Source organism: Colossoma macropomum, unplaced genomic scaffold (assembly GCF_904425465.1).
Source record: "Colossoma macropomum unplaced genomic scaffold, Colossoma_macropomum, whole genome shotgun sequence".
In the NCBI taxonomy this organism is placed as follows: Eukaryota; Metazoa; Chordata; class Actinopteri; order Characiformes; family Serrasalmidae; genus Colossoma; species Colossoma macropomum.
The window spans coordinates 38,220,563-38,235,214 of NW_023494793.1; the positions used below are offsets into that span (position 1 = coordinate 38,220,563).

Sequence of the window (14,652 nt, forward strand, 5' to 3'; positions counted from 1 at the left end):
GTGTCCTGGACTCCACCGTTTCTTCCCGGCTTGGCCTGGGAACGGCGGAGGGAGGAACAATGTCTCTCAGCTCCTTCCCCTCCCCCGTCACAGTGCCATGCTGCTGCTGCTGCTGCTGCTGGGCTCGCAGCTCTGCGGCCACCATCTTGCCAGCTGATGGAGTGTCTCTGGGCGCACGGCTGTCGGTTCTGTCCTCCCTGCAGGCTAGTTGTTCCTGCCTGGGCCTGGAGGTGCTCAAGTCCTGGGGCTCGTTCTCTGCCTGGATGGGCGGAGGAATAGGCGCCGGGGGCCCCCCTTGAATGGAGTGGCCAAGGGAGAGCTGGTGGGCCTGTGGGGTGAAGGTGGAAGGCTCCATCACCGGCAGGTGGTGTTGGTGATGGTGGTGATGGTGGTGAAGGTGTTTGAAGTGTTGCCCTCGCTGATCTCTCTTCTTGTGGCTCTTCGGTCCACTGCCGCCGCTCCCGCTGCTTCCGTTTCCAGGATCCTGCGCCTCCTTGTGCTTCCGGCCCGAGTGCTTGTGAAGCTTTTGTCCCATTTCTGACTCTGTTCCAGCAGGAGGTGCCGTTTGCGTTGCGGGTCGCTTTGCTACGCTCGTGCCACTGCTTGGCGCGGTCCCCTCGGTCGCGGTGCCGGCAGACCCCTCCGCCTCCTCCATGGTCTCCCGCGTCTTGCGCTTCTTGATGGGAAGTGCCTTTTCTTGCACGGGCTTGGGCGCAGACTCCTTCTGCGCTTTCTTCTTGGCTTCCGCTGTTACCATAGCAGCGGCCGCGTAGGCCACACTGGAACCCGCCCCAGCCATGGCCTGAGTGGCAGCGGCGGGCTTCCGGCCTCGCTTCTTGGGGGCGCTTTGCGGCTCCTTCTCCGCTTTCCTCTTGCGCCCCGGACGCAGTTTGGCGACGGGAACTTGCCCCGAAGGGGTCCCCGCTTCAATTTTGGGTGCCACGAAGGGCATCTTGACGAGGAGTTTCCCCGGACTCTTCTCTACAACGCGCTTCACTGCCACGCCTTCTGTGGCCTGCCGTACCTTGCCGCTTCCCTTCGGGCGGCCCCTCCCCCGTCCAGACGGCTTGACCACTTTGGGCTTCTTCGGCGGTCTCTTCTCCCTGCGGGAGGGGCTACCCCGCCCTGTGACCGTAAAGTCAAAGTCATTTGGGTCTGTGGTGGTGTCTCCCACCTTTTGGAAGTACGCCATGAGCTCCACTTTGGAACGGAAGGCTTTCCCTTCTGGGCTAGAAAAATGAATAAAAGACGTTTTACTATACATTTAAGAGGAGACGATGTACAGACATAGTAGAAAATCCCAAACAATGCAGAGCAGGAATAGAAAATCTCAAGGTCTGTGCATCATTCATGCTGTAAATCTCGCCAGACTTAAGCACCTTCTTTAATGGTGCTGACATCGAAAGCAGAAACGAACAAATGGTGTGAGAACTGGGACGCACCGGTCCACACTGACCCACAAACACCTTATCCATCACGTCAAATTAGGCAGTAGAACAATACGCTTCACAGCACTGAATTATTCAATTCAGTGCGTCTTGTAAATCTATCCCCACATAGCTCTACACGAAAACATAAATCTACCATATATCGACCAGCGCAGGTCTAATTATAGTTCCTGACTGTTGTGGATTCAGAGATACATGCAGTACTGACGCTAGTTACACAGGTTGTTTTCCATGATCTCTCCAGAGTCCACACTGTCACACAGTTTGGCCCATGTGACAACAGTGCTCTTTGCGGCTGACTGATTCAGCTCCACAGATCCAGCAGTATATTTTTGAGTAAAAATAAGTTAAAACATCTTTTACAGGGAACAAACTTAATTATGACATTTCCTGCTAAATTTAATGAACAATTTTTATGTATTTGCTGAGCTAAACGTTTCGGAAAAAAAAAACATACCATACAAAATATGAAAAGTTAAAATATAACTTTCACATGCCACATTTTGTGTTTTTTTTTTCCCCAGTATGTTAAATTCAGCAAAATAAACAGTAATTGTGCTTTGAAACATGTAGAAGTGTGTTCTCTGTAGAGGTGTGTACTTATTTTCTCTTAGAAAATCAGAAAATGCATTTTGATCGCGTGCCCAAACTTTTGCACAACACTGTAAACAATTGCCGGCCTCTGCTGGACTCAGAAAAGAGTTAGTGCCACACTACCACTACCACTACTTACTACTTACTTGATCAGGTAGACGTCAAATTTGCCAGCGGACCTCCCCGACTTCCGCTGTTTCAGTTTTCGCGTCCAGCCCTGGGGCAGCGAGGGGTCATCATACAGCGGACCCCGGTCCCGAATGATAGAACGCCGCTGCTTAGCTGAGGAAGAAGCTTCTGGAGTGCCGAGAGCCGCTTCAGCGACAGGAGCCGAGGGCTCGGACTGTCCTGCCTCCGCTCGCTGTCCGTCATCGGCCTGCGCCGGGGCCGGGGCAGTGATGGTGGGAGGCGCGGAAACGGTGGCCTCCGCTCTCTCCACATCCTGTTGCTCCTTTTTGCTCTTCTTCTGCTTCTGAGCCTTCTCTTTAGAGCCCTCCTGGTCCTCCCCCTTCCCCTCACCTCTATGGGCAGCACAACAAGAAAGAAACACTCAGAGTTACAAAGCAAAGACAACACGAGCCAAAGTCAGCCCATCTCTCAGGGGATTTTAAAGACCTTTCTCAGTTCACCAGTGCAGTGATTTTTTTTTTGTTTTTTTGCTTTTGGGCTGTGTATTGGTGGAGTTCCAGCCTTCATTTTCATATGTTCAAATGAACACGTGTTTACTTTAAATTCACGCAAAGCCACATGTAACGCCGCCCGTGTAGTCAAGGAAGTCGGACGTGCCATCAAAGCGTACAACAGAAAAGAACCTACTCAACCACAGGCCGCCCCCAGAAAACAATATGAGATGTGCAACTTCTGTATTAACTGAGAAATACTGATATTGGTTACTGCCCATAGACGTGCAGGGAAATCACCCGCAACATTCTTCCACCGCACCCTCGAGTGTGAAGATTCCCCGGCCAGTCTACTGCACCATTAATAGTGAGAGGGGTGGGATTTCCCTTGAGGCTTCTGTAGGCCCATGGATAGGCCTAAAGCCATCATCTTTTACATATACACCTTTTATTTTGCTCTCGGAAATAAGTAGCAACAAAGCCTCAAAAGTAGCTAAATCTGTCCTCTACGTATAGATACTGGTCTGAAAATGAGAGATAGGGTCAACACCTTGCTTTTTAAAAAGGGGTTTACAGTTCTGCTCACTGTGAGATGTCTTAGGCATCTCATTCCAGGACTGCTGATCTAGGACTGTCCCACTTGTTGTCCTTATAAAACTGTGTTCGTCTGATAAAATATAATCTTAGGTCAGCATTCAGCAAAGAAGTTATACATGTGACTTGGCCTAAATGTCATAATCACAAACTTCCCCATGGCTACAGCACAAATATATAAATGGACCAATCTAGCAAATTAATTCAAGCTGTAGTCCCACAGAATGATTTAATAAATAAATAAATAAATAGATAAATAATCAGATCTTCGATATTTACAAGGATTATATCATGATCTATTTAAACCCAAGGCATTATGTGAGATAGTAATGAGCTAAATATATTCAAAATCATCATTTGTAGGGTACTTTCTACTGAGAGGTGGCTGCGCCAAACCATAACCCCTAAATTTACACCTGTGTAAGTAATACTTTCCTTTTTTTGCATTTTTTCAATGTTGTTTTTTATTTAGATTAGATTTTTATTTAGATTTTTTCATTTATCCTAAAGTGAAGTTGAAAGATTTTTTATTTATCGAGTTTAGTTTTTAAATAAAAGAAAAAATATTTAATAAATGCATAATGTCACTACCGAAACACAAAGAGTTTTAGTCCATCGGAGGAGCCTTATTTTAGCGTAACCTGTATTTTAGAGCAGTAAGTGAGACTGCATCCTTGGCCCTTATATCCACATGGTGAGCAGTTAGATCCCATTGTTTTGAAGTAAATGTGTCCCAAAGTCTGAAAATCAATGTGTACATTTAGAATTGTCACTAGCGAAACACATATTTTCTGCAATTAAGTAAACATTTTGCATTTTAATGAAAAATATTGTGATTTTATGCATGTTCAACTGTTCAAAGCTGTATTTGCTAGGCATGTACTGGCTAGCGTTTTTGAGTTCTGCTCAAAATTAGCTAAAAATGTCACTACCGAAACATTTGGTAAAGTTTTGCTATGATTGAATATTCAGTTTTGTCACTACCAAAACAATCATTTGTTTTAATAAAATAAACATACTTGAGGTGTGGAGCCACTCAAAGCAAAAGCATATAGTCTGAAATCCAAGTCAGTTAAAAGTCTGAAACTCTGACTTTGAACCAGTTTGGTTTAGTGATCCATATATAAAAGAGAGAAATACTTACATCCATTTATACATAAACACCTAATGACTGAATTAAATTAGTCAGAAATAGTGTTTTAGACAAACTATTGCTGAAGATTTTCACACTTCAGTAATTAAGTATCCAGTACACAACATCTCCAGTCAAACATCGCAGAGTGACCAGAGGCTATTTACTGAGAGCTCAACACAAAAGGCTAATTTGTCTGTGTAAAAAAAAAGCTTGCAGGAAGACTAGCTGAACTACTAATATGCTGAAATTCTATCAATGTAGTCAATAAAAACATAAGTGTGGTCTGTTCCCCATGAATTTCAAATCACCTGTTTTATTGCTGACAGAGTAAAAGCCTCAATAGTGATTTTCTACAATATGCCCTGATACTATGCAGATAACGAATACACCATCTGTGCCTAAATTTCCAATATTTTCCCTCTTTAAATATTCAAAATGTGGCAAAATTACTCTAAAAAACGGGCCTATTAGGTCTGAAACCAAAATGGTTGAACAAGGTTCTCAGACAGCACAAAGGCAAATTGAATATTAATGATTAAATATTGGAGAACTCCGCAACGATGATTTTGAAGAGGATAATGGTCACAGCAGCGGAAATCTTTCCACAGTTGCTCCCCAGAGGCCAGCTCTCGAAGAGTGATATTTGATGCAAGTGTGAGGATATGGGGGCCTATTTAGGCCTGGAATACTATTTAAACTAATGTCATAAAATCTTTACCTTAAAAGGAAATTTCACCAGTTCTTCAAAATTTCTGTATAATTACATGGTTAAGATATAAACAGCGTCATTCGGAGTGGTATGATGTGAAATGCACTGTTCAAGAGAAACTTACTGAGTCAGTTTTGTTTACAATGGTGGTAATAGGAACCAGACAACTGAAGAGTTTCATTCTCTAAAAGAAAATCATTACATAAATAGGCTGCCTAATGTCTGAGACATACGTACGTGTTTAAGTCCATTCAGGGCTCAGAGGTGCATGCAGGGCGCTCTAAGGGAAAACAGATTGGCCACTGTTTTATCACTATGAACGTTACATATAAAAGCTCAGAACACACTTTTAGATTCACTGGCTATTTTGGATTATAAATAAAACAGTGTGGACATTGTGACCCCGGTTCACCACCACTGTAAAGAAAGATGAGTCTGTAAGCTTCTCTACAGTTCACATCAAACCACTCTAAATGACTTTGCTTACATCCCAACAATTGAATTATGCAGGGCTCTTGAAAAATCGGTGGAATTCTCCTTTAAGTCTTTAAGAATGCTGCTCAGTCACGCCACGTTTAGTCTTAGAAAACACACCCAGCCGGCTGCAAAGCACAAAACACTGAGATTCGGTGAAATTTATATATTTCACAAATTCATTTGTTCGCAAAAACATTTTTATGTGTCCAGGTATTCCCACAGACAACAAAAAAAACCAGCTGTGATTAAAAAAGTCGCCGCAAATCATAACTGATGTTTCAAGCCGTGATGTATCAAATATGTAAGGCATGTCCTCAAATCCTGCCACATCAAACACGAAAATCAGCCTCTCCCAAGGAATTTATTTTTTAAAGGAAATAGAAATTTCCAAACGAGTAATTTTCATAAAATTAGTAGGTGTGTAGCGTTACATGATGATGAGAACTGAAAGCGTGACAGCCTGCTGTAGTCTGAGGACCGGGAAAACACCTTGCTTTTTCCATAACGGGGCAGCCCGTCACGACATTGAAAGCTTAAAAAAAAAAAAAAGAAAATCTTTAATTGTGGCCACGTAGAACTAATAAATTACAAATATTAAAATGATTTAAGCAGGTACTGATAACAGGGTGTTGCGATTCTGCTTTGAGTGGTCTGTAATGAAGTTACTGTCTTGTTTGTGTCATTATTGTGCAACAGAGACGTCATGGTTCACTACACCGAGAGGGCAGTTCTTGTAGTAAGCCATCACAGTCTACCATCATAGAAGAAAACTGAAAGCAGACGAAAGTGTTTGCGATCATCCTGCATTGTAAAGAACCGCAGCTAGAAATGCAGATTTGTAAAAGCATTGAAGGAAAACATCCTAATTTCCGCAGACTCCGACTCGGCTTTACTCGTGCGTACTAAATAAATACTGTCACGTCTTGTGTGACTTAGCACATTAAGACCTAAAAAAACCCACATATGCACTTCCTATGGTTGTAGCAAGCATTGTGGCCAGCCATGTAACTAAAGGACAACTATGTAAACTAAAAGTGCTGTTGAAAGTAACTAAAAGTGCCTTTAAAGCAATGCTTTGTAAAGAACTGATCAAGACCACAAGCAGTCAGGATTTAAATCATGCAGTGAGCGCTGTGCAACTGTTTAAAATATTTAAAACATTTATTTTTACTGTAAGATTGCATCATTTTCACAATTCGCCATTCAAAAGACCTGTTAAAAAAAGCACACCATGTACAATCAAACAGCACACAACTTATTTAAGGGCACGTATCCTAAACTTTTCATATATTTGAAATCCATTTTGCGTGTACCAAAAACAGTCACTTTTCTCCATGTTTCTAATTTTCTATATTAATCAAACAGGCTGTTTTTTGTTACTGTGCCTACAGGACTGATATATGTGACAAATTACAGTGACAAACTACGTCAGAGTATGCTTTTCTTAGTAGATCATTTAAATCGACAATACTTAAGGATCAATTAACAGCTGTATTTTTTTTATAGCAAAGAAAGCACAAGTAGTCTTTTTAACTGGATTTAGTGCAGTGCTTAACACGTAATGTTAAATAAAAATCACTGTATTTATATTTTTTTGAGATTTGTATGTTTTTATGTGGCACTGCTGCTTTTGTTGTGTCGGTTCCAACTCAGAAAATCTCAAAATGCATATCACGTACCGTGAAACTGTCTGGAAGTATAGAGTCATATCGCCCACACTTTCGTAAATTACTTTTCTGACAACCTGCGCTGTGTCAGTCCTCATTCGAAAAGCAGTCTGGGATGAAACACTCATTATAATCGTGGATATATACATGTAAATGCATTGGTTTCTGTGACATCACAAAAACAAAACAGGCCTAGCTTCCATATAAGGACTGTAGGGATGTGAGCGACTTTAACCACACATTTCACAACTTTGTTTACACTCTCCATCCAACTTATTTACTCGAAAAAAAGTGATGAAAATGTATTTTTTCCTTGATGCGGGCTCTTCAGTGCACAACCAACAACATTACGAGACTTAGATGCAGAGTGAAACTGAGCACTTTGCAGGGTCTTTCATGCCTACGAGATGACAATCACACCGCAAATGACACGTTCGCCTAACGAATATCCTGTCCCATATTAGAAATATGCCATCACTTTCATGTGTCATCACACACGGTAAGGGATGCAGCAACACTGTCAACCTGAAATGGACACTCAATGCCTTTACTGTATACCTGCACCTCTTCTGCAATTCTGACGGCCCCAGGAAGGAAATCTTTGTGCAAACCATGCAAGAACATGTGCTGAAGGTAATGCGATGAGCACACGGTGGAAGGGTGGATTCTTGGTCAGGAGACAAATATGATGCCCAAGAAGGACGCATGCTCCCCAATACCCTCCAATGTGCTCCTCACGTTCTGCCACATGTTGTGGCCCACTTGGTTAGCCACTAACCTGCAATCCATCCCAACTGTATTATTCCAAATAAACATCACAAGCCTGTTCACATGGGAGTGCCTTGTGCACTCACACCCCAGCTCATCCTCCCAAGACAGGAAAAGCCTCTTAACTGTCAGCTGCATCCACCTCAGTAGTAATTGTAGTAGTAGTAGTGGGAGATACAATTGCATTATGCATGCTAGTTGAGCAGCAAGCTGAGCAGCAACGACCATGAAATAAGAAATAGCCAACTAACTTGCATGCATGTGCAAACTTGGATGTGGAAGCCACGAAAAAGAAAGAAGCAAAACCAGGCCCAACATGTGAGACCAGACACAAAGCTCTAAGTTTGAGGGGTTTTTGATGACTAACGCTGGCTTTAGCAAAGGCACAAAGAATAAAGAATAAAGCTGGAGCAGCTTTCTGGAACAAAAATCTCATTTCAGCCTGCAGCTGTGCAGCTGTGCAGCGTCAAAACTAGCAGGCTGGCTAGCTAACTTCCTTCCAACTACATGGTGATTGGACAAGCACTAAAACTACACACACAGAAGGAAAAGAGGCTACTTGTTTGGAAGCACAAAAAGAAGGAAAAGGGGGCACGGCGAGCCCAGCGAGGCACTAAAGTGACACAGAGGCACAGTCGAGGACGGCAGCTAGCCAAGACTGTCTTGCAAAGAGTTGTGAGTGAGGTCGGAGAACGACCCAAACACACCTCCTCCTGCTACTTAGCGGACTAGCGAGCAGCTAACAGGCGCACAAAAAGTATTTGCCCTGATCATCCATGATCTGGGAAAAGCAGAGGGGGAAATACAAGTGACGTATCCTCCTCCTCAACGCCTTTCTGGCTAGCTGGCTAACGGGCTAACACGGCTAGCTAACATTACTATTATTTTATTTATTTATTTCACAGCCCACAACAGCGGTAGCTACAATGAATACTGCGCAACAGCAGCGGCGAATTTGCGGCGCCCGACATTTGAATCAGCGGCGGTTTAACGGCGTTCAACAACAGCAATTTTGCACTTACAGTCTCTCCTCTCCGCTCTCCGCGGCGGCCATTTTTTTATATTTTATTATTTAAATAAATAAATTTCCAAAAAAATCACGCAACATCTTTGTGGGCGCCCCTCGCCCTCTCCCCACTCCCTCTTCTACACCATCTCCTCTGCGCCACATCTCGCGAGACGTGAGCGGCGGCCGAACAGCGCTCTGCGGGGGCTCTCGCGAGAACTCGCGGAAGGCAATCATCGGAGAGGAATGTCTAGGCCAAACGAGGGGGGACACTGCAATGCACATCAGAATAGCAGTCCAGCGTGCTGTTAGTGGCCCCTTTTAGCTCTGTTTTCTTCTCTGTGGCCCAAAAAAGGCTCTCAAAAATGTAAAACTGGGCTCTGCTGCTTTCCCTCCCTCTTGTAGGCCTGCTTAAAAAAATGTCTCTTCAAGGTTTCTTAGTACAGGCAATGGTTCCCTTTAGAACCGTGAGCTCTATATAGGACCATTTGCATGCTTACGTGGTTCTTTGCATGGTGAAATGGTTATCCAGATTGATGGACAATGTGTTGTATCTGGTTCTACATAGCACCGAAAAAGGGTTTGACATCATAACAGTAGAAGAATCCTTTTTGGTGCTGCATAGAACCACATACAACACATTCTCTATTGATCTGAAAAACCATGTAAGCATGAAATGGTTCTATATAGAGCTCCTGGGATTAAACAGAACCACTTGAACCCTTGAAGAACCATCTTTTTTCAGTGTGTGCCTATGCAAGATTATGCATGGTGTAACCTGCCTGAAACACTTAAGCAGATGAGCAGTAGCTAACGTGATGTTGCTGTTTTCAACTAATTATTTCCAGTTACAACAGAGCTTCACATAAGCGCTGGCTCCAGATACGCAAGAAAAACATGCAGCGGTCCAATGCAGGCTGATGGTGGTGAGCCGAAGGCCTCAAATGCTGAAAGGTTCTGCTTGATTCTGACTGTTATTGTTAACAAAAACAGCCCAAAAAACAGTCATTCAACAGTTATTTTTTGTATTTCCCATGACCTGCACTAGTAGTAATTTTCCGTTTATCAGAAGCCTCAGAAAGATTTCTTTTTCAGTTCTGTGATACAATTTTTTTATCTACTTTTACACAAATGTTCTCAAATTCAGCATTTGAGCTTTATGCCTAGCTTGGCTCACATGCTTGCCTCTAAAACCCTGACTGAAACGAGTTAGCAAAAATCAATTTATGGCATGCAAGAACATAAAAGAATTTCCAGTGGTGATTCACTCTGATTTAGTCCCAGGCTAGGCCTAATCCATGTCTGGGAAACCAGCCCATAAAGTTTAATCTAATCTGCCTTCTTAGAAGCATCACACTGCATCGATCAGTGTAAACTGGTAGAGTGAGCATCATCCACAATGCTTACTGGCTCTCATTTTAAATCTCTTTTAGGCTGTATGCTGATCATTATGTTTACAGAAGATGCCTGCATGTCCATCTGCATCCCACCAGAATACAAGGCACTCCCACTAAAAGAAAGACGACTCACCCATTGTATGACACATCCACCACAAATCACACCTCCTTGAGAAATGTCAATACAGACTACTTTTCTTGTAAATGATGCTTCAAACTACTATTGTTCTCATTATTTCATTGATCAGAGCCTCAGAGCGTTCATTTGCTTGGTCTAATCCCTGTAAAAAAGAATAGCATTACCTTTAAATCCATTTTTATCGCTGTATAATTTCAATGAATACACTGACCAAAGGGCATTGATGCTAACTAAATCAGTGATTAACAAAACAAACGATTTCATTATCTTTGAGCAAAATAATAAACAATAAATAACATTTACAAACTAATCAGCCTCAGCAGAACTAGACATTAAACATGTGTGGGGTCAGTTCTGTTAGCCTAAATGTATAAGAACACTAATTTGTTGCATATGTGAACTTAAACACTACATTTTTCCATACAAACACAGCCGGTCCCTGGTTGTAGTGACATTTCTCAAGTTCTACATGTTCTACATGACACTGTTTGTTCCTCAGATCGACCCCTATCTCTCTACATAGTGAAAAACTGGGAGTAAGGCGGTGACCTAATTAGACTCACTAGATTTACTGGAATATTGGGGCAGTAAATCCTTATGGAAAACATTTAATGTCCTATACAAACAAACATACAATGACTCTGATAACGTAGTGGTGGCTGCTAACTGCTAACCAGGGGTGTAAACGTAAAGAGAAACTGCACTTAAAGGGGAATTCCACCGAATTATCACAATTTCAGCATAATTCAGTCATTGAAATGTCAACAGAGTCATCTAGAGTGGTTTAATGTGAAACAGTTCATTGTAGAGAAGCTTACCATGTCAGATTTCTTTACAGTGGTGGTGATAGGAACCAAGGATCACAATGATACACAAAAACACAAAAATAGCCATTTTATTGATTATCTGAAACAATTAGTGAATCTACATGTTTTCTGAGTTTATGGATCATTTTTTGGTCTATTTTGCTTAAAAATGCCCTGTATGTACCTCGTTGTAATACATTTTACGCCATAACACACATATATATATATATATATATATATATATATATATATATATATTTATTTATTTATTTATTTATTTTTTAAAAAACAATGTTTCAGGCATCGGTGTATTCATAACCATTTCAAGTAACAACTTTCTGTGAGCTTTTAGTCTTTGTACACAATGCTGGGTAGTTTATTTTGTCTGTCTTTTAAGACTGTGTCCAGATTTCAAGTTATATCATAATATTAATAATTATATATATATATATATATATATATATATACACCAAATCTGATTAGTAAGGTAAGACTATGGTGGCACCTGCTAACATATCCACATTGTTTGCCATTATAAAAATGCACGCATATGTATGCTGACCAGGTAGTGGCAAAACGGAACAAATTTAATGAAAATAACTAGCTAATCATGCTATATTTCACAGCTGCGTTTCACTTTTTATTAACTACAGTATAGGCAGTGTAGGCTGACCTGGTCACCAGACTGTTAACAAGCTACAGACTATTGCAGTAACATTCAGAGACCAGCTTTAAGTTCTTTTAATGAAGCTATCACTGTAAACTAGAAAATGCAAAGTAAAAAAATGTGGCCTAAATGATGATGTTAAAAGCTTTAATCTAAAAGTTTAAATTGTCATATGTGAATAAGCACCACTGACTGTCCTGTTGCACATTCTGACGTCATGAGCCGCCACACCCCAAATGACAAAAACGCACATGAACTCTGACCTGACTAGTCAAACTGAGCGACATATCCAGAAATCTCTACAAATGTGGCCTGAATCTGATTGCAAAAGTCAGACTTCATGTTGCTTTTTGCTGTGCAGATGGAAAATCTGTCCTGACCAATCGGAAAAGCCAAAATGATGTCTGGTTACTATCACCACCATGTGAACAATTCTGATTTAGTAAGTTCTCTAGAATGAAGCATTTCACATCAAACCACTTTTGTTTATATCTCAGTGACTGTATTATGGAGAAATTTTGAAAAATTGTTGGAATCCCCCTTAATGTGAAAGTCTCACTCAGTTAAAAGTGAAACTAGGAAGCTAAAAATATACTGGAGTGAGAATCAGAAAGTATCAACATTCAAACCTACTGAAGTACACAGTAAAAAACAAAAAAACAAAATTAAAGTACGTTTTAACAAACATTAAAAGTGTTCTTCGTTTGGTGGTGTGGCAACTAATGAATGACACCGGTCCTGACCCAGAAGTTCTGTAGCTGTGGGCAGATTCATTTTACACTGATATCAATTAGGGTAGAAGTTTGCATGAGCCTGACTGATTGGCAATAGAAAAGAAAGAAAAATCTCCTGGCCTTTAAGATTTGTAACTTTGTAACAAGTGCTTTGAGGGTATTAATGAAATTGTGAGGAGTAAAAAGTTTTTTTTCTGTTGGAAAATCAAAAGGGTAAAAGTACAAATATTCAATTTTAACAATACAAATCTTCTAAAATAATTCTATATGGTTCTAAAGGGAATTAAGTACAATGACTTGTATTCCTCATTGCTGCTGACTGATTGGAGACTTAACAGCTAACAGGATATTACACATTTCAACATTTCGCAAAATCAAAATTCTGGATGTACTTTAGAGGAACATTCTGACCAAAATGAAAAATGTAACCATTGCCACATTTGTTGCAGACATGCCTATTTGCTTCCTACACTGATGCTGCAACAGCCCTGAGAGTAAGATGTTTCCATTCTGATGATGTATCTTGAAGGTGGATGGAACTTTTGAAAAACTTTTTAGAAAAAGGGCTTTGGGGCGGATAAATGAGGGCAGGCTATTTGATTTTTTTTCCACTAGCTGGCAAATGCAGAAGGAGACCAGATAACTGCTAGGAAGCTGAATATCATATCTGTATTTATAAGCCTGTACATGAGTGGTACATCAGTGGATTTCTTTATGGCTGTGGATGGGATTCCTGTTGGTTTTATGAGGTATTTGTGTAACAAATGCTGGATATTGTTGTGAGTGGACACTGATGGATGAAAACACAAAAGAAATATTCTGTGAACCCGTTGAGGCTGAGAGATGCAATTCTGCACTACAGAATACTAACACATAATATATGAAATGCTAGCTTTAGGCCGACATGCCCCTTTAAAGTTACAGTAGTCTACTTACGAAAACAAATAGAAAGAGCAGCTGGTGAGGGAAGGGTAAAAAAACACTGGAGGCCTCTACCGTTTTACAGTTGTCCTGTCTTAGAACTCCCTGGACCCAAGGTCAGACACTAAATTCAATCAAACTTTATATGAATTGTGATTGTTATTACAATTGTACAACCACTGTTATTTTTTCTATCTATTTATTCTGGTGTGCAGGGTCCGCTGCCATAGAAGCATTCATTCAGGGCCCCCAAGCTACAAGGTACCCACAAATACTGTTACATCCACATATATACATATTTTGTGATTTTGTGATATATACATATTCATATTTACATATACATATATATATATACATATTTATACTGTGTGTGTGTATATATATATATATATATATATATATATATATACACACACACACAACAGTATAAATATGTATAAATATATATTTGATGCAATAAGTGGATCAAATTGTATATGGGTTGACAAGCTGATAACAAATCTACCAAGACTGAGGAGGACTTCTCTGTGTACTGTTGCACAAACCTTTCTAATAGTAGGTCTCAATATTTTGCTGAAAGTATCAGAAGTAATGTTCCTGTTGCATCTCTGGGAACAAATGTCTTTGGTCATCTGGAAATAAACATCTGTGTCTTTTGACTTCGTGAAGGTTGGATACAGATGAGGAGAATGGATAGTTGTGGATCCATCCATTCGCCGCTGTACACTGATGTGACATCGCTGTGTTTGTTCAACAGCACATCAGAGATCCACTTCAGGTAAGAAAAGCAATTGATGTTTTCCTCTTTTCAAATTTTGTTTCATGCATGTCTTTGATTTATTATTCAATTCAGTTCAAGATTAAATTTACACAGTAATTTACCGTTGTATAAATTAGTGGGTAATGTATACAGTGGTAAACTATGGAATAAAGAAAAGAAACCAGCCTGCCATTGGACAGAAATATTAGA

General features: G+C 40.8%; 1 protein-coding gene across 2 annotated transcripts in view; it reads right to left on the bottom strand.

The window, feature by feature from the left end:
* Positions 1 to 9,159, bottom strand: part of mecp2 (methyl CpG binding protein 2) — a 9,490-nt gene extending 331 nt beyond the window's left edge. Inside the window, exons 1-3 of one of the 2 annotated variants that reach the window (XM_036579482.1) lie at positions 9,035 to 9,159; positions 2,189 to 2,563; positions 1 to 1,229 (exon numbers count right to left, since the gene is read on the bottom strand). The exon at positions 1 to 1,229 is cut by the window's left edge and continues 331 nt beyond it. In XM_036579482.1, the coding sequence (XP_036435375.1) occupies positions 1 to 1,229; positions 2,189 to 2,563; positions 9,035 to 9,066 (1,636 nt within the window). In that variant the 5' untranslated portion in view covers positions 9,067 to 9,159. Of the gene's footprint in view, positions 1,230 to 2,188; positions 2,564 to 7,256; positions 7,512 to 9,034 lie in introns of those variants that run through there. The other variant, XM_036579481.1, reaches the window with a different exon arrangement.
* Between the last annotated feature and the right edge of the window lie 5,493 nt (positions 9,160 to 14,652).